Source organism: Salmo trutta, chromosome 28 (assembly GCF_901001165.1).
Source record: "Salmo trutta chromosome 28, fSalTru1.1, whole genome shotgun sequence".
NCBI lineage: Eukaryota > Metazoa > Chordata > Actinopteri > Salmoniformes > Salmonidae > Salmo > Salmo trutta.
The window spans coordinates 13060407-13081411 of NC_042984.1; the positions used below are offsets into that span (position 1 = coordinate 13060407).

The 21005-nt window shown below is 46.3% G+C and overlaps 1 protein-coding gene across 4 annotated transcripts in view; it reads left to right on the plus strand.

Annotated features, from left to right (window-relative positions):
* The window catches only part of LOC115165516 (formin-like protein 3), an 89131-nt gene extending 68870 nt beyond the window's left edge, over positions 1-20261 (plus strand). For 2 of the 4 annotated variants that reach the window (XM_029718691.1, XM_029718694.1), the window contains 15 exons: positions 322-471; positions 2714-2815; positions 3155-3527; positions 3899-3991; positions 4654-4778; positions 5780-5982; positions 6586-6889; positions 7151-7231; positions 7759-7888; positions 8058-8218; positions 8581-8682; positions 9510-9602; positions 13135-13258; positions 15220-15355; positions 18257-20261. In XM_029718691.1, coding sequence (XP_029574551.1) covers positions 322-471; positions 2714-2815; positions 3155-3527; positions 3899-3991; positions 4654-4778; positions 5780-5982; positions 6586-6889; positions 7151-7231; positions 7759-7888; positions 8058-8218; positions 8581-8682; positions 9510-9602; positions 13135-13258; positions 15220-15311 — 2133 coding nt within the window. In that variant the 3' untranslated portion in view covers positions 15312-15355; positions 18257-20261. Of the gene's footprint in view, positions 1-321; positions 472-2713; positions 2816-3154; positions 3528-3898; positions 3992-4653; positions 4779-5779; positions 5983-6585; positions 6890-7150; positions 7232-7758; positions 7889-8057; positions 8219-8580; positions 8683-9509; positions 9603-13134; positions 13259-15219; positions 15356-15963; positions 16012-18256 lie in introns of all 4 variants that reach the window. The other 2 variants (XM_029718693.1, XM_029718692.1) reach the window with 2 other exon arrangements.
* Positions 20262-21005: the final 744 nt, after the last annotated feature.

Below are 21005 nucleotides of genomic sequence, written 5' to 3' on the forward strand. Positions count from 1 at the left end.
ATGGAGGACGCTATAAATACAATATAATAATTAATGTAAATCATGTGTTCATGAACAGTCACTAAAACCAGGGCCTGGATTTGTACCTGGTCAGGTCAGGAAAAACTTCTGGCCCAACATCTACTTGAATGAAGTCTCCAAGGAGCCATACATAGGCTGTGTCTTATGCCTTTTGAGACAGCATTTGAAGGCAGGAAGTGAAAATTGTCATTTTAAGTTCTGTCCCTTTTCCAAGATGCCTTTAAAATGTTACCGCTAAGGTACCTTCATATGTGTCTTACTGTGACTCACTGACCTGAATCTCTCCTTCTCTCCCTACAGAAATCCAAGTACACAGAGAGTGACAAGCTGTCAGTCCAGATCCAGGCCTACCTGGACAATGTGTTTGATGTGGGCGGGCTGCTGGAGGATGCAGAGACCAAGAACGTGGCTCTGGAGAAGGTGGAGGAACTGGAGGAACACCTGTCCCATGTAAGACCCACCAGACTGACCACCAGACACCAGACTGACTACCAAACCACCAGACTGACTACCAGACACCAGACTGACTACCAGACCACCAGACTGACTACCAGACACCAGACTGACCACCAGACTGACAACCAGACTACCAGACGGACTACCAGACACCAGACTGACTACCAGACCACCAGACCACCAGACTGACTACCAGACACCAGATTGACTACCAAACCACCAGACTGACTACCAGACACCAGACTGACTACCAGACCACCAGACTGACTACCAGACCACCAGACTGATTACCAGACTGACAACCAGACTACCAGACGGACTACCAGACACCAGACTGACTACCAGACCACCAGACCACCAGACTGACTACCAGACACCAGACTGACTACCAGACCACCAGACCACCAGACTGACTCCCAGACCCCAGACTGACTATCAGACACCAGACTGACCACCAGACCACCAGACTGACTACCAGACCCCAGACTGACTATCAGACACCAGACTGACCACCAGACTGACTATCAGACACCAGACTGACTACCAGACACCAGACTGACTACCAGACACCAGACTGACCACCAGACCACCAGACTGACTACCAGACCACCAGACTGACTATCAGACACCAGACTGATTACCAGACCATCAGACTAACCACCAGACTAACCACCTGACGAACCACCAGGCTGACCACCAGGCTGACCACCAGACTAACCACCAGGCTAACCACCAGGCTGACCACCAGGCTGACCACCTGACTGACCACCAGGCTGACCACCTGACTGACCACCAGGCTGACCACCAGGCTGACCACCAGACTGACCACCAGACTAACCACCAGACTGACTACCAGACCACCAGACTGACAACCAGACCACCAGACTGACTATCAGACACCAGACTGATTACCAGACCATCAGACTAACCACCTGACTAACCACCAGGCTGACCACCAGACTGACCACCAGACTAACCACCAGGCTGACCACCAGGCTGACCACCAGGCTGACCACCAGACTAACCACCAGACTAACCACCAGGCTGACCACCAGGCTGACCACCAGACTAACCACCAGACTGACCACCAGACTAACCACCAGGCTGACCACCAGGCTGACCACCAGACTAACCACCAGGCTGACCACCAGGCTGACCACCAGGCTGACCACCAGACTAACCACCAGGCTGACCATCAGACCACCAGACTAACCACCAGACTAACCACCAGGCTGACCACCAGACTAACCACCAGGCTGACCACCAGACTGACCACCAGACTAACCACCAGGCTGACCACCAGACTGACCACCAGACTAACCACCAGGCTGACCACCAGGCTGACCACCAGACTAACCACCAGACTAACCACCAGGCTGACCACCAGGCTGACCATCAGACCACCAGACTAACCACCAGACTAACCACCCGGCTGACCACCAGACTAACCACCAGGCTGACTACCAGACCACCAGACTAACCACCAGACTAACCACCAGGCTGACCACCAGACTAACCACCAGGCTGACCACATGACCCCCCACTATGCCTCTGTACATGATTGGGGATGTCATGTAAATACATGAATTCTATAGATTCTATGTGTGTCCTTTTCCCTTCTGAACATTTGACATAAAAACGGTTCCATGAACAAAGTAATCAGGTACATCACTAATGTCTGATTATGTCTTTTCTGGTGTCAGTCAGTCAGTAATACAAGGAAACAATCCACCAAACTGTTCCAATGACAGAAAGGTCAGAGTCAGACGTGCCGTCATCCTAAGAATTTCAAAACAAACCCTGCTTTCAGGGACCAGGAATTATGGGGGAGGAAGAGAGCGAAACATTCCACCCTAAGAATTCCTTTAGTTTACAACACGTGTTATCTGTCCACATTCAAAAGTGAAAATTGTGTCAGTTCAGCCTCACTTACACTGCCTTGTGTCATGTTGCTAGGTATATCACATTTCTTATTAATGCTGCAGAGATTACAGTACAGGAGAGAGAGAGAGAGAGAGAGAGAGAGAGAGAGAGAGAGAGAGAGAGAGAGAGAGAGAGAAAGGGAGCGGATCTGGGCGAGATGCCGAGTTGGACTTTACTGGATCAATGCTTTAATTCATCTCCTCCTCCCCTTTCTCCATCCCTCTTGTCCCATCTCTTCACTCACTGATTTTCTCTCCATGCCTCCTACCTTCTCTTTCTTTGCTCACCCTCTATCCTCTCCACCCTGTACTAGGTGACAGAGAAGCTTCTGGACGTGGAGAATGAGACCATCATGAAAGTGGCTGACCTGGAGAAGCAGCTCCTACAGAAGGACAAGGATCTCCATGTCATACGGGTAAGATAAGCTGGGGATCACTATTATGATACCGAATGAAATGATCATTATATTTCTCATATACAGTATCAAATGTACCCTTTATGATTCAGAACAGCAATAGCGTGTCTCAATGTTGTATTAATATGTTGTTTTGCAACAGTGTTTTACTACTCCTGGAGAACTATATGCACAGCAATGGCAGAATGACATTAACGTTTGATCAACTATGCTCTAGCAAGAATGCTATGATAGCAAATTGATTGTCAGGAAATGGAGTGAATATGATCCTGTATAGTTTGTGGAGTCATCATAGTGTGGTTTCTCTCTCTGTCTCCCTCTGGTGTTCTGACCCAACAGGAGACGTACGAGTCGACCAACACTCAGGTCCACACCCTGAGGAGGATGATCAAGGAGAAGGACGCTGCCTTCCAGAGGAGCTTCAACATGGAGAAGCGCCTGCTGGAGATGGAACAGCAGGGGACCATCCGCCTCCGCAAGCAGCCGGACGGGGACATCGCCATCGAGCCCCTGGGAGGGGGCGGTGGTGGTGGAGGAGGAGGGGGTGGAGATCCGGGGGTGCCTCTCGGTGACTTTGGGCAGAATGGAGGGTTCTCAGTGGGGCCTGGAGGAGTAACAGGGCCAGGAGGACCAGGAGGACCAGGGACTAGTCTACCAAGGGCCAGTGAAGCACCACCTCCCCCTCCTCCCCCTCCACTTCCCTCTGTTTTAGGTACATTACCATGCACAGTTATACTCTTTCACATCATTGTGCCGACTCCAACTCTACTGTGTTGGCTTCCTTTCACATTGTCCTTCACAGCAGGGGTTCTCAACCTTTTCCATTCTGAGGCCCACTGAAAGGTTCAGAATCACTGTTTACAGCATGGTTCCAGGAACTATGGTGACACACACAGCTGGATGGACGCACAACATTAGTGTATGCCACCATAAACCAATATGAATGATCTTTTATTCATCGTACTGATTTGGTACAGCCTGTTAGAGCTACACTAGTCTCTCTCACAGACATTCATAAGCTTGAGATTTTATTATGGCTCTATAGACTGCCATTATGGTGAGTGTTTGTCTTCTGTTCCACAGGAGAGAATACTCCATGCCCACCCCCACCCCCTCCTATGGCCCCGCCTCTACCAGGAACTGCTCCCAATTTCATCCTCAATATGGGCCTATCAGGTAAGAGCTAGTATCAGCATTTAAATATACTGTATTGCACATCTGCTATGGGGCCATTATGGTTCATCTAAACTAAAAATGAACTTAAGGTGGAGTATAGAATGTGTTCAAAAGAATACAGTACAATATACAAGTCGGATTGTGTGATGGTAATATGCCTGATTTTCTATGTAATGGTTGTCCTGATTTTCTATGTAATGGTTGTCCTGATTTTCTATGTAATGGTTGTTCTGATTTTCTATGTAATGGTTGTCCTGATTTTCTATGTAATGGCTGTCCTGATTTTCTATGTAATGGTTGTTCTGATTTTCTATGTAATGGTTGTCCTGATTTTCTATGTAATGACTGTCCTGATTTTCTATGTAACGGTTGTCCTGATTCGATGTAATGGCTGTCCTGATTTTCCATGTAATGGTTGTCCTGATTTTCTATGTAATGGCTGTCCTGATTTTCTATATAATGGTTGTCCTAATTTTCTATATAATGGCTGTCCTGATTTCCAATGTAATGGCTGTCCTGATTTTCAATGAAATAGCTGTCCTGATTTTCGATGTAATAGCTGTCCTGATTTTCAATGAAATGGCTGTCCTGATATTCTATGTAATGGCTTTCCTGATTTTCTTTAAATGAATAATAAGCACTCTAATAATGTCGGTCTGCAGCTATCAGGATCAAGAAGCCCATCAAGACCAAGTTCCGTCTGCCTATATTCAACTGGACCGCTCTGAAACCCAACCAGATCAACGGTACGGTCTTCAGTGAGATAGATGATGAAAGAGTACTAGAGGTGAGTCTACCAGTTCAGGACAAACTTCCTTTTACGGGCCTTCATCTGACAGTTTACCTCTTAATTAGGGGCCTTCATCTGACAGTTTACCTCTTAATTAGGGGCCTTCATCTGACAGTTTACCTCTTAATTAGGGGCCTTCATCTGACAGTTTACCTCTTAATTAGGGGCCTTCATCTGACAGTTTACCTCTTAATTAGGGGCCTTCATCTGACAGTTTACCTCTTAATTAGGGGCCTTCATCTGACAGTTTACCTCTTAATTAGGGGCCTTCATCTGACAGTTTACCTCTTAATTAGGGGCCTTCATCTGACAGTTTACCTCTTAATTAGGGGCCTTCATCTGACAGTTTACCTCTTAATTAGTGGCCTTCATCTGACAGTTTACCTCTTAATTAGGGGCCTTCATCTGACAGTTTACCTCTTAATTAGGGGCCTTCATCTGACAGTTTACCTCTTAATTAGGGGCCTTCGTCTGACAGTTTACCTCTTAATTAGGGGCCTTCATCTGACAGTTTACCTCTTAATTAGGGGCCTTCGTCTGACAGTTTACCTCTTAATTAGGGGCCTTCGTCTGACAGTTTACCTCTTAATTAGGGGCCTTCGTCTGACAGTTTACCTCTTAATTAGGGGCCTTCATCTGACAGTTTACCTCTTAATTAGGGGCATAGATCTAACAGTTTACCTCTTAATTAGAGGCCTTCATCTGACAGTTTACCTCTTAATTAGAGGCCTTCATCTGACAGTTTACCTCTTAATTAGGGGCCTTCATCTGACAGTTTACCTCTTAATTAGGGACCTGAGTTGTTCTTTGTCATGTTGGGTGGTCAGGAAAATAGGCCCTCAAAGCCCTACTTCTAACTCATTCAAGGCCACACTCCTAATTCATTCAAGGCCCCACTCCTAATTAATTGAATGAAACATTATCCTTGTCATAGAAAATGGACATGCATTGAGGTATCACGTTTGACTGAGTGTGTGGTGTGTGTTGTCTGTCTATAGGAGCTGGATGTGGAGAAGTTTGAGGAACTGTTTAAGACCAAGGCCCAGGGTCCAGTGGTGGACCTGAGTGGCCCCAAGACCAAGGTGTCTCATAAGGCTATCAACAAGGTCTCCCTGCTGGACACAAACCGCTCCAAGAACCTGGCTATCACCCTGAGGAAGGCCAACAAGAGCACTGAAGAGATCTGCAAAGCCATACAGACGTATGTACAGTAGGCTATACCTCGCTCTCCATCAATTAATCACATCAACAATTCAGTTGTCACAAAGGGCTTTACAGTAACCAGCCTAGACCTTCAAAGAGCAAGCAGAAGCACAGTGGCAAGGAAACACTCCCTAGAAGGAAGAAACATAGAGAGGAACCAGACTCAGAAAAGAGGCCCATCTGCTGGCTCTAACTGCATCGTGTCCAGTTCTAGCGCTTATGTTTCTAACCTGTCTCCTGTCCTGTCTGATGTTTTCAACCTGTCTCCTGTCCTGTCTGATGTTTCCAACCTGTCTTGTCTGATGTTTCGAACCTGTCTTGTCTGATGTTTCGAACCTGTCCTGTCTGATGTTTCTAACCTGTCCTGTCTGATGTTTCTTACCTGTCCTGTCTGATGTTTCTTACCTGTCCTGTCTGATGTTTCTAACCCGTCTCCCCGTCTGATGTGTCTAACCTGTCCTGTCTGATGTTTCTTACCTGTTTCTTACCTGTCCTGTCTGATGTTTCTAACCTGTCTCCCCGTTTGATGTTTCTAACTTGTCCTGTCTGATGTTTCTAATCTTTCAGTATTGTAACCTGTACTATCTTTCTCTCCCTATAGCTTCGACCTGCAGGCCCTGCCGGTGGACTTCGTGGAGTGTCTGATGCGTTTCCTTCCAACGGAGGCGGAGGGGAAGATGATGCGTCAGTACGAGCGGGAGCGGCGACCGCTGGATGCGCTGACGGACGAGGACCGATTCATGCTCTTCTTCTCCAAGATCGAACGGCTCACCCAGAGGATGAATATTATTACGTTTGTAGGGAACTTCTCAGAGAATGTCAACATGCTAACCCCGCAGCTCAACGCCATTATCGCAGCGTCCGCATCCGTCAAGTCTTCACCCAAGTTAAAACGCATGCTAGAGGTAAGGGTTCTCTCATCGTCGTCGTCCATCAATGATTCAACTGGTTTCAATTGGAAGAGAAGCATCCTTTCACATTAGCAGACAGTGGTGAGTTTCCCAGAATACTCACAGCACAAAGATCATCCAGGTCAATTGTAGTCAATGGACGAAAGATGCTCTTAGTGTAACAAATATGTAGGGAAACCGAGTAGCTTTTGCTTGACCATGGCCACATTAGTATGGTGCTAAGATGTTTATTCTTTACTTTCTGTACTCGCATAGATCATCTTAGCCCTGGGAAACTACATGAACAGCAGCAAGAGAGGATCTGTGTATGGCTTCAAACTACAAAGTCTTGATCTGGTGAGTACTGTACGATACAAAGTAGCACATTCTAGAGAGCGGCTCTCTGCAAGTCCTCAAGAGACTGCTCACTTTTCAAGGTGTACTCCTTCAGAAATAAAAGGGCCATGTATTCTGGATATGTATTCAGTTCCAGGTAGTTCCAGGTAGTAATCAGTAATACAAGGCTACCCGTGTACACTTGTTTCAAGGTTGATAAAAGACGCTGATATGTATTCTGGTTGTGAATATCTTTTTCTCTGTCAGCTGCCGGACACTAGTTATAAAAGGCTCCATGTGTACCAGTGGAGGCTGAGGGGAGAAGGATCATAATAATGGCTGGAACGGAGACAATGGAATGGCATCAAACCATGTGCTTGATGTATTTGATGCCATTGCACCCATTCCGCTCCAGCCATTACCACGAGCCCTTACTCCCCAATTAAGGTGCCACCAACCTCCTGTGATGTGTACACTTGTTTCAAAATGTACTCCTCCAGAGCAAGTGGAAAGAGCCTTGACTGATATGGAATGTTCTCCTCCCCCAGCTACTGGACACTAAGTCTACAGACAGGAAGATGACTCTGCTCCACTACATAGCTGTGGTTGTCAAGGAGAAGTATCCTGAGCTGGCCAACTTCTTCAACGAACTGCACTTTGTGGACAAAGCTGCTGCCGGTGACCACCGAGTTACACACACAGACACCATTCTTCTCTTCTCAGTGTACACAGAAGACTACAGGACATGTGAAGCACAGTTGAAATAAAGAGGTTTGACATTGTGTGTGTGTGTGTGTGTGTGTGTGTGTGTGTGTGTCTGTGTGCGTGTGCGTATCTCTCTCTCTAGTGTCTTTGGAGAATGTGCTGCTGGATGTGCGGGAGCTAGGTAAAGGGATGGATCTGATCAGGAAAGAGTCTAGTCTCCATGACCACTCCGTTCTCAAGGGCTTCCTCCAGACCAGCGACACTCAGCTGGACAAACTGCAGAAGGATGCCAAGACCGCTGAGGTTCTCACGCCACCTCCATCCTATCAAAACTACAAACGGAATTGTTCCACACTAATGTCTCTAACATTTTAAACTTGTATACTTCTTCCACTACTCAAAACAACATTTTGTAGATCGCTAAAGCAAGTACACAATTCTTCTTCAGGAAAATAGCTGTTCTAAAACTGCCAACTGGTCAAAACACAACACAACTTACTGTAACACGAAACAACACCTCTTCCTTCTTAGATGCAGCAAACACAGACCAAAAGACCTGTGCAACAATACAGCACAACACTATAAAAAGGTGTTTGTTAAAGTTTGCAATGTTGACAAATGTTGTGTTCTACCCTTAACACGTGTCTCTCCCGGGTCATTTCTAGGAAGCCTTCAACAATGTGGTGAACTACTTTGGGGAGAGTTCCAAGACGACTCCTCCATCCGTGTTCTTCCCTGTGTTTGTGCGATTCATCAGAGCTTACAAGGTAAGGAAGGACCAAAAAACACACATCTTCTACAGGGATCACATGTATGTATCAGGCCACTTAGCTAACACTGTTATCCAAAGTGAGTTATTGGAAAGTGAGTTCATACATGTAGGATGTGTATGTGATCCCTGTAGGAAATGAACCCATGACCTTGTAGTGCTTTGATGTGTGTCAATAGCGCCACACTTTTACCAACTGAGCCTCACAGGGCCATGTTCAGGAGGAGCATACTCTCTCTGTCCTATGGGAGTTAGCCTAGCCTTGAGTTAGTCTGGCTGTTGTCCCGCTGCCTCCCAGAGAAAAGCAGAACTGTCTGTGTGACACAGGACTGGGTGTAGACTGGGGTAACAGGTCTAATAACAGGAAGGGCCAGCTGGGTCAGAACGGTAGCTGTGGTGTTTAAACTGGGCTCCGTATTCCCCCCTTCCCACCTGCATTCCCCTCCTGCCCCTGCCTCTGACCCCTGGACCGATGGCCCGCTCTGCCTCTGCCTCCCCCGGATGGACAGCTCTGTCCTGCGGTACAGACACCTTCCTGAGATTGTTTTCTACAAGGATTTATGGATCTGTTGAAGAAACGTGCAAAGGATCTGTGTGTGTGTGTGTGTGTGTGTGTGTGTGTGTGTGTGTGTGTGGACGCATGTGTGCGTGCGTTAGAGAGAGAAACAGGGAGGGGAAGAGCGAGAGACACACAAACACACAGAGAAAATGAATGGTGCTGACTGTTTAGCTACATGAAAGTGTTATCTCTATGTTTAATTCAACTCCCAGATCCAGTTCTTCTATTATAAAAGAGACGTGCATTTTGTGATGTCCTCCCTACAGGATGCGGTGGAGGACAATGAGCAGAGGAAAAAGCAGGAGAAAGCCATGAGAGAGAAGTTACTGGCTCAGGAGGCCAAGCAACATGACCCCAAGGTACAATACTAGAAGTCTCCCTAGCCATGACTCTGACAGACAAGGCCCAAAAAGCCAAAAGTCAAAAGCTTGCTCAATTATTTTTTAATGAGCAAATTTAGGAATAACATGCCAGCAGCAAATGCTGACACTACACATCCAAATATATATGACCAAATTATGAAAGACAAGCATTGTAATTTTGAGTGTGGAAGAGGTAAAAAAAAGTATTGTTGTCTATCAACAAAGGCAAGCCACCGGGGTCTGACAACTTAGATGAAAATCTCTGAGGATAATAGCGGACGATATTGCCACTTCTATTTGCCATATCTTCAGTTTAAGCCTACTAGAAAGTGTGTGCCCTCAGGCCTGGAGGAAAGCAAAAGTCATTCCGCTACCTAAGACTAATAAAAAAAACTTTACTGGCACAAATAGCCAACCAATCAGCCTGTTACCAACCCTTGGTAAACTTTTGTAAAAAATTGTGTTTGACCAGATACAATGCTATTTTACAGTAAACAAATTATAGGGAAGGACATTCAACAAGCACAGCACTTACAAAAATGAGGCTGTTTTGTTAGACTTCAGTGCGGATGTTGACATTATTGATCATTGTCTGCTGCTAGGAAAACGTATGAATTATGGCTTTACACACTCTGCTATTTTGTAGATAAAGAGTTCTGTCTAACAGAACACAGAGGGTGTTCTTTAATGGAAGCCTCACCCACATAATCCAGGTAGAATTAGGAATTCCCCAGGGCAGCTTTCTAGGCCCCTTACTTTTTTCAAACTTTACTAACGACATGCCACTGGCTTTGAGTAAAGCCCGTGTGTCTATGTATGCGGATAACTCAACACTATATACGTCAGCTACTACAGCGACTGAAATGACTGCAACACTTAACAAAGAGCTGCAGTTAGTTTCAGAATGGGTGGCAAGGAATAAGTTAGTCCTAAATATTTCTAAAACTAAAAGCATTGTATTTGGGACAAATCATTCACTAAACCCTAAACCTCAACTAAATCTTGTAATTAATAATGTGGAAATTTAGCAAGTTGAGGTGACTAAACTGCTTGGAGTAACCCTGGATTGTAAACTGTCATGGTCAAAACATATTGATACAACAATAGCTAAGTGTCACGGTTGTCGTAGGAAGGAGCGGACCAAAGTGCAGTGTGTGTGTCGTTCCACATTTTATTTTCACTGTGAAACTATGCAATACATACACATAAACCATATAACAAAAAACAACAAACCGTGACGCAGAGGTGAAATATACACTACTCAAAAATAATCTCCCACAAACCCAGGTGGGAAAAACACCTACTTAAGTATGATTTCCAATTAGAGACAACGATGACCAGCTGCCTCTAATTGGAGATCATCCCAAACAAAACCCAACATAGAAATACAAAACTAGAACATAACATAGAAAAACTAAACTAGAAAACCCCCGTCATGACCTGACCTACTCTACCATAGAAAATAACAGCTTTCTATGGTCAGGACGTGACACTAAGATGGGGAGAAGTCTGTCCATAATAAAGTGTTACTCTGCCTTCTCAACAGCACTACCCACAAGGCAGGCACCTGGACTACTGTTCAGTTGTGTGGTCAGGTGCCATGAAGAGGAACTTAGGAAAATTGCAATTGGCTCAGAACAGGGCAGCATGGCTGGCCCTTGGATGTACACAGAGAGCTAACATTAATAATATGCATGTCAATCTCTCCTGTTGAATGCACCGAGCTGTCTGTTTGACCTACTGGCACACAGCTCAGACATCCATTCATACACCACAATACATGCCACCAGAGGTCTCATCACAGTCCCCAAGTCCAGAACAGACTATGGGAGGCACACAGTACTACATAGAGCCATGACTACATGGAACTCTATACCACATCAAGTAACTCACGCAAGCAGTAAAATTAGACATGGATTTTGTGTTGTAGATGTGGTAGTTGAGTAGTGGCCTGAGTGCACACACTTAATCTATTGTGAAATCAAATCAAATCAATGCGCATGTGCCGAATACAACAGGTGTAGACCTGTTGGAGCCCAGGAAGAGTAGCTGCTGCCTTAGCAGGAACTAATGGGGATCCATAATAAATACAAATACTAAAACTGGACTCAACTAACATTAGTAACATTGAGCTTAATGTACTCTAGAATTTAGACAAAATGATGGATATGACCACCTGACTGACCACCAGGCTGACCACCAGACCACCAGACTGACCACCAGACCACCTGACTGACCACCAGACTGACCACCAGGCTGACCACCAGGCTGACCACCAGACTGACCACCAGACTGACCACCAGGCTGACCACCTGACTGACCACCAGACTGACCACCTGATTGACCACCAGACTGACCACCAGACCACCTGACTGACCACCAGGCTGACCACCTGACTGACCACCTGACTGACCACCAGACCACCTGACTGACCACCAGACCACCAGACTGACCACCAGACTGACCACCAGACTGACCACCTGACTGACCACCAGACCACCTGACTGACCACCAGGCTGACCACCTGACTGACCACCTGACTGACCACCAGGCTGACCACCAGACTGACCACCAGACCACCTGACTGACCACCAGGCTGACCACCTGACTGACCACCAGACTGACCACCAGACTGACCACCAGACTGACCACCAGATTGACCACCAGACCACCAGGCTGACCACCTGACTGACCACCTGACTGACCACCAGACCACCAGACTGACCACCAGACTGACCACCAGACTGACCACCTGACTGACCACCAGACCACCAGGCTGACCACCTGACTGACCACCTGACTGACCACCTGACTGACCACCAGACTGACCACCTGACTGACCACCTGACTGACCACCAGACCACCTGACTGACCACCAGACCACCAGACTGACCACAAGACCACCTGACTGACCACCTGACTGACCACCAGGCTGACCACCTGACTGACCACCAGGTTGATCACCTGACTGACCACCAGACCACCAGACTGACCACCAGACCACCAAGCTGACCACCAGACTGACCACCAGGCTGACCACCAGACTGACCACCAGGCTGACCACCAGACTGACCACCAGGATGACCACCAGACCACCAGGATGACCACCAGGCTGACCACCTGACTGACCACCAGACAGCTAGATTTATACAAATCTCTGCTGTTGAAAACTAAAAGCTAGTCTAAAGTAAATGGGCGATAATGTCTAGATGCTTTTTACAGTGGAGATTGACTTTATAAATTGTCTGGCTGGGCTGATGAGACAGTGGATTGCGCAGTGAGATGGAACAGGGTAAATAGGCATTTCAACGTCATAGCTTTAGTCGGTGGTAACTTGTGGAATAGACACCGTCTGGAATGCGGCATTAACCAATCAGCAGCCAGGATTTGACCTACTTGTTTTATAATTCTCAATATAAGACTCTCACACTTACTATAAGGAGTTTAAGCATTTGTATGATTGAAACGATCCTCAGGCAGCTCAAGCCATTTAGGCCAAATGTATTGTTCTTCCTCCTCTCCCTCCCAGGTCCAGGTAGTGAAAAAGAGGCAGCAGCAACAGGAGCTGATCTCTGAGCTGCGTAAACGCCAGGCCAAGGACCACCGACCCGTATACGAGGGGAAGGACGGCACCATTGAGGATATCATCACAGGTGGGCTCGATATGCAGCCTCGCTGGTAGCCACGCAGCCCCCAGCCATGCCTCAGTAGGAGCCCCAGGTCCCCTAGTCCAAGCCCCATCCCAAGGCCCAGCCCCAGCAGCCCCAACCCAAGCCCCAACCCAGCCCAAGCCCCAACCCCATCCCCAGCAGCCCAAGCCCCAGCAGCCCCAGCAGCCCCAGCCCAGCAGCCCCAGCCCAGCCAAAGCCGCAGCAGCCCAAGCCCCAACCCCAGCCCCAACAGCCCCAGCAGCCCCAACCCCAGCACCAGCAGCCCTAGCCCAGCAGCCCCAGCCCAGCCAAAGCCGCAGCAGCCCAAGCCCCAACCCCAGCCTCAACAGCCTCAACAGCCCCAGCAGCCCCAACCCCAGCACCAGCAGCCCCAACCCCAACAGCCCCAGCAGCCCCAACCCCAGCCCCATCAGCCCCAACCCCAACAGCCCCAGCAGCCCCAACCCCAGCCCCAGCAGCCCCAACCCCAGCACCAGCAGCCCAAGCCCCAACCCCAGCAGCCCCAACCCCAACCCCAGCAGCCCAAGCCCCAGCCCCAACCCCAACCCCAGCAGCCCCAGCCCCAACTCCAGCCCCAGCAGCCCCAACCCCAGCCCCAGCAGCCCCAACCCCAGCAGCCCCAGCAGCCCCAGCACAGCCAAAGCCGCAGCAGCCCAAGCCCCAACCCCAGCCCCAACAGCCCCAGCAGCCCCAACCCCAGCACCAGCAGCCCCAACCCCAGCCCCATCAGCCCCAGCCCCAGCAGCCGCAGCAGCCCCAGCCCCATCAGCCCCAGCCCCAGCAGCCCAAGCCCCAACCCCAGCCCTAGCAGCCCCAACCCCAGCACCAGCAGCCCCAGCAGCAGCAGCCCAAGCCCCAGCAGCCCCAGCAGCCCCAGGGACTGGGCTAAGATCACTGTGGTCCTCAACTGCTCGGCTGGAGGAGCACTGTGTTACGCGGTTCAGACACCACTACCAGAGGCTCTAGAGCATCTAGACAACAGCAGATTCCAGTTTTCAATCATGTCCCAGTAGTTTCCTTTTTGTGGCCTGCTAGTATTCTAGATTAGTAGTGTCTCATCATTAAGTAGTATCTGTGCAGCTAAGCAGCAATTGAGCCTCAAAGTATAACTATTGTAGGCATGTAGTTGAGTCATTCCCTCCCAATGCCCTGCTTCATGGGATGTGCTAACTCAGGACAGTTCTCGAACTCAACTCTCATTAATCAAAATCTACTGTGAAATAATCCAAATGTTAAATGTTAATAATTGTCATAATATGTTAATAATGTGTTAATAATGCCTTTCCTTCCTGTTACTAGGCCCTTTACAAAAAGTACATAATCTACGTTATTGAACATGCAGTATATCCCTGTCCTCCTGGACATAGCGTCATCTACGTTATTCAACATGCAGTATATCCCTGTCCTCCTGGACATAGCGTCATCTACGTTATTCAACATGCAGTATATCCCTGTCCTCCTGGACATAGCGTCATCTACGTTATTCAACATGCAGTATATCCCTGTCCTCCTGGACATAGCGTCATCTACGTTATTCAACATGCAGTATATCCCTGTCCTCCTGGACATAGCGTCATCTACGTTATTCAACATGCAGTATATCCCTGTCCTCCTGGACATAGCGTCATCTACGTTATTCAACATGCAGTATATCCCTGTCCTGGTAACTTACTCCATATAGTGCACCTAGTCAAAACGTAGTACACTGTATAGGGAATATGGTGCAATTTCAGAAGCACCCAAAGACCTTGTGGTCCATACACCAAAACATGGAGGTATGGCACAGAGAGAGCTGGAATACTGGATGTAAAGATATTACAGTGACAACACTGAGCAGTGTACCAAGCTGATGGCATATCAGATGATCTACCACAGTACAGCACCAGTACAGGTTCCTCTGTCTCAGGTGTGACATTTTCTCCCCTCATCCTCCTCCCCCTCAGTGTTGAAGAGCGTCCCCTTCACAGCCCGTACTGCTAAACGAGGCTCACGGTTCTTCTGTGATGCACAGCTGTGTGACGACTCCAACTGCTAGTCCCTACAGTTCCTTCCCCCTAATGCCAAGGCTGTCCAGAACAGGTGTCCCTCCTCTGACCACTGTGCATGCAGCATGACCTCCCACCCTGTCCCTCCCTAAGACTACTCCTTAACCCTTCACTAACTTCGGCGGCGATTTAACAGTTCAGCACAGTGCAGTTTGTTTGAATCCTGGCCCTCGACTCTTATTGGTGGGCAAGTGATGTGTTTTATATCCCTCAAAACACCTCTACCTTAATTACCAGGGTAGAAGTCAGACAGCCAAACCTCTTTGGATTACTGAACCTACAAAGACTGTATCAAAAGCTAATGTTAAAATGTGAATACGTAATATTTACTACCACGAAATATAATCATATGGTCAATATGACCAGTATGAAGTTGCATCTAGCATAACAGCATGGGCATGGAAAGCTACATTACCGGTATGTAAATACTGTTTTAATTTTTTATCAGGTTTCATACTTTTTGGATTTATTTTTCATAAATCTTAAAAGTACAGTATAGTAATTTAGAGGTTTGGCTACAACAGCTAACAATGCCTTGTTGTTTCTTGAAACTAACGAACGTGGATGGTTTGTTTTCCCCTCTAACCTGTTAAGAACCTTTCCTTAACCTCTACTCTGTATTCATTCTACCCCTCTGAACAGCTGAACAGAAGATTAATGACAGTATATGCCACTTCTAAATGCTGCAGGGTAAGAAAGGCAGCCTGAAGCCTGTTTGCTTGGCACATGGCCATGCTCGTACTGTGTGCTGCGGCCTGCGGACATGCTGTGTGCTGCTAGCTACACAGTCTATGGTGCTGCTACAGTGATGTCAGCTGCTTCAGCCAGCCCAGCGCTTCAGATGCAAACAGGAACATGCTTTACTGTACAGCAAAGCATTCAGATATGCTTTCCAACAGTCAGGACTGCTTTACTCTACAACAATCGAATATGCTTTTACATCAGCCACAGCAGAGCAGTCAGATATGCTTTTACAACAGCCAGGTCTACTTTTCTGCACCACAGCCCAAAAGTGTAGCTTAATATTTATATAGCTGGATACATCCCCCAGAATACACTGTAAGTTCACGTCAGGTCATTTTCTTTTCCATCAACGTTACCTCTCAGGAAAACAGATGCAGAGGTTGTAGGGGGATTGAAGGTTAAAGGGGCTATCAGCAGTTGCTACACACATTTTTGGACTTAATTATATGTTATATAATTATATGTACCCATTGATTCTTGAAGAATATACACAATATATACAAACGTATGCGGACAGCCCTTCGAATTAATGGATTTGATTATTTCAGCCACACCCGTGCTGACAGGTGCATAAAATCGAGCACACATCCATGCAATCTCCATAGACAAACATTGTCTATGGAGACCCGGTCAACTGTAAGTGCTGTTATTGTGAAGTGGAAACGTATAGGAGCAACAACAGCTCAGCTTCGAAGTGGTAGGCCACACAAGCTCACAGAATGGGACCGCCGAGTGCTCACAGTCGGCCTGCACAGAGCCCTGACCTCAACCCCGTCGAACACCTTTGGGATGAATTGAAAGGCCGACTGTGAGCCAGGCCTAATCGCCCAACATCAGTACCCGACCTCACTAATGCTTGTGGCCCTGTAGCAATGTTCCCTGTAGCGATCTAGTGGAAAGCCTTCCCAGAAGAGTGGAGGCTGTTATAGCAGCAAATGGGGGACCAACTCCATATTAATGCCCAAGATTTTGGAATGAGATGTTCTACAAGCAGGTGTCAACATACTTTTGGTCATGTAGTGTAACTTATAAATGCCTCATGAGCTTAGTTCAACTGTCTTACCCCATCACAAACTTGTTTTACTCAAATGTTTGAAAACAAGTAAATGTAAACAAACATTATATAACTTCAAAACATGGTCACCTGTCCTTTAGATATCATGGATGGTCAGTCCTTGCATTAGTAGCACTGTTTATGAACAGAAAGTGATTACATTTCTCCAGCCCCATCCCTCAACCTATTACCGAAACATGTGCAGTGAAAACACTTTATCATTATTTCTACTGCTGATTGCCACTTTAAAGAAGTTTCCGATTGAGGCAAAATATGGACCGTTGGATGCAGACTCCTCGCACGCGAGAACATTGCCTTTTTGAATTTAAATTGCGCTATAGTACGGATCTTCCACGCTACAGATTTAATCTACATCCATGAAAGTCTTTCCCTCCTTCATCACCACCTCACCTCTCGTCTTCCATGTTGCATGCTGTGTCCAGCGTTCTGTCCATCCACCACTCACCAGTCTGTCACCTGTTGATGTCTCAATGTTGTGTTTGTCCCTGGTAACTGTGACTTGCTGAAAAGCTCGTTGGTCAACCAGCTCTGTTGAGGCCCCTGCACATATCCACACACACAGACATGTTCAGACAAAATGGACATTTATTCAGACAAATGGACAGAAACATTGGCAACACTACTTGAACACTCTATTTTAAGGGCTACTGTCATAATCATGATGGTATAGACGTTTAAAGGAGTGAGTCCTTTTAGAGACGACAAGTTAGATGAGTTGTATGAATATTAGCTTCTCTATAGCACGGTACCTCACAGAGCTTGTTGTCTACAACTGTGATACATTGTTGACATAGTGGTTAGTTTAAATAACTAAACCCCCATAGCCTTGGATTGAAAAATCTATATTTCTCTGTTAGTTTTAAGTTGACAGTGAAAGGCATCATTCTCTCTTTAGTTAACATATACCCACATTCAATTGGCTACCCATTTGACAACATATAAGTAAAATGGAACAATTCTGAACATATTTGCTGAAATATTTTGTTAGGATAAGCACTGCAAATATAGGTTCCTTAATCAACAACCTCAAACCTGAGCATGACACCACTGGACCATAGTTTGACTTCCCAGTTAACCTGTGTGACCCCTCTCTCTCCCTCCTTCACCCACTCACAGATCTCCGCAGCCAGCCTTTTCTGCGGCACGACACGCTGATCCGGAGCGGCTGGAAGAGACCCTAAACAAACCACTCGTTCTTCCTCCCTTATCACCCCTTCCCTTTATAACCCCCCCTCCCTGTGTCCCGGTGGTCTCACCCACCCGAGGCTGCACAGAGACTAAAAGGTGGACAGGACCGAACCAATGGCCCTTGTTTTACAAGGGTATTTATTTATTTATGGAGATCCTTTATGGACACTGTCTCTCAACAAGCAGGTATAACTGTAGTATCACCAACATAGCCTACCCTCCTCTCCCACTGCAAACACACACCGCACACAAACACATGCACACACAGATAATATTAAGAACAGGACTGGGCAGAAAGAGTCCAAAGAAGAAGATTATAGTGGTGAGTTGAGCCCTTAAAGGGGCGGCTCATCTCACACAAGCAGGAAGGAAGGACACTTCAACTGCATAAGGTGGACATGGAAGCACAAGTGCCTGCTAATGTGGATCTTATTTCCATTGAACCTGGATTTCCTCAGATTGTGCAATCCAAGCAAGATTGAGACTGGGAGACAGTCAGTTAAATCACTTGGATAAATGACAGCATATGTTGACTCTGCTGCTGGGATTTCCACTTCAAAGAGAACTGGGTTGTGTTCATAAGGCACCAAACGGAAGAAAACGGAATGAAACAGGGAGGGACTACCTGGACCAATAACAATCGTCATTTTGGTTTCCGTTGCAAAACATTTTCGGTTGTGTGCCCTACCTAATGAATAGGACCCAGGGTTTTGCCTTCACACGATGTCTCTGTCCACAGATTAAAAAAGGACTGAAGATTATTGTTATATCGGTGGAGTCTTTTCTGGACAAGCTAGCCAAACCAAACTTCCTCTACTCTTGTGTCCTATTTCTTATTGTGCAAAAAAAAAAGTGCCTTTTTGACAGTATTATTTTTATGTGACTCAGCCATAATGTGTATCTTTAAATTCTTTTTTTGTTAGATTGTATTTTGTATTGCCTTTGTATGATAACATTTAAATACTGTAAAAAAAAAAATCTGAATCTCAGCTTTAATCACTAACATATCTGAAGGTTGCTTCTCAGTGCTGTAATATAAATGTCTTCCAAAACGTTAAGTCTGGGTTAAAACATTTAATGTTTTTACTGTCTATTACTTATTCATCTTTATGACCTACTACAGTACAATTACCACTTCAGTCGTACCATTACGACTTAATTACCAGTTAAGTCTTAAACATTCCCAAGTTTAAACTGAATTATTTCAAACCACTGACAAAGAACCAGAAGGAACTTTACCTTGCTCAGAAGTTGAAAGCAACAGTAAAGTTGGTCTGAATGTTATGTAACTGACAAGACTTTCTTGCTTAGCAAGTGATGAACGTATGAGGATGTTTCTAAACTGACTGTTTATCTTACTTGCATTTGTTGGTGGGTAAAGAATGCATTCCTATGAGTCTAACCATGTTCTCAATGCTTGTTCTCTTTGCTTCCAGTTTTAGAACCGCAATGATGACCAATTTTGTTTTAGAACCGTAATGATGACCTTAATAGCCATCGAGTAAGCAGAATGATTGTGCACGCTGAGACTATCTGTGTTTCAATATGGCGTTTCCTCAAAAGGCACCGCCCATATTTACACTACGTACATTACCTTGTTGTACGAGACACAGCTCTTATAGCAGATATTTCTATACACATTTACAAATCAATGAATAGAAGAAGCCTTGTACTTTTTTTGTCAGAAGGATAAAATGAAATAGTGTCCGACATTTGATGTATGTTATCTTAAATATGACTGCACTTCTCCCTTAATAAACAAAATGATGTATGTTATCTTAAATATGACTGCACTTCCCCCTTAATAAACAAAATGATGTATGCTATCTTAAATATGACTGCACTTCCCCCTTAATAAACAAAATGATGTATGTTATCTTAAATATGACTGCACTTCTCCCTTAATAAACAAAATGATGTATGTTATCTTAAATATGACTGCACTTCCCCCTTAATAAACAAAATGACAATGTGACCCAAATTTAAACATATCTTCTTTCTCTCTCCCTTTCGGGCTCAACTTCTTTCTCTCTTTAGGTCTCTCTTTCTTTCGGTCTCACTCTCTCGGCCTCTCTCGCTCCGTCTCTCTCTTTCAGTCTCGCTCTCGGTTCTCTAGCTGTCTTTCTCTTTTGGTCTCTTTCTCTCCCCTTTCTCTCTTGGTCTCTCTCCTTTCTCTCTCGGTCTCTCTCCTTTCTCTCTCGGTCTCTCTCCTTTCTCTCTCGGTCTCTCTCCTTTCTCTCTTGGTCTCTCTCCTTTCTCTCTCGGTCTCTCTCCTTTCTCTCTCGGTCTCTCTCCTTTCTCTCTTGGTCTCTCTCCTTTCTCTCTCGGTCTCTCTCCTTTCTCTCTCGGTCTCTCTCCTTTCTCTCTCGGTCTCTTTCCTTTCTCTCTCGGTCTCTATCCTTTCTCTCTTGGTCTCTCTCCTTTCTCTCTCGGTCTCTCTCCTTTCTCTCTCGGTCTCTCTCCTTTCTCTCTCGGTCTCTCTCCTTTCTCTCTCGGTCTCTCTCCTTTCTCTCTCGGTCTCTCTCCTTTCTCTCTCGGTCTCTCTCCTTTCTCTCTCGGTCTCTCTCCTTTCTCTCTCGGTCTCTCTCCTTTCTCTCTCGGTCTCTCTCCTTTCTCTCTCGGTCTCTCTCCTTTCTCTCTCGGTCTCTCTCCTTTCTCTCTTGGTCTCTCTCCTTTC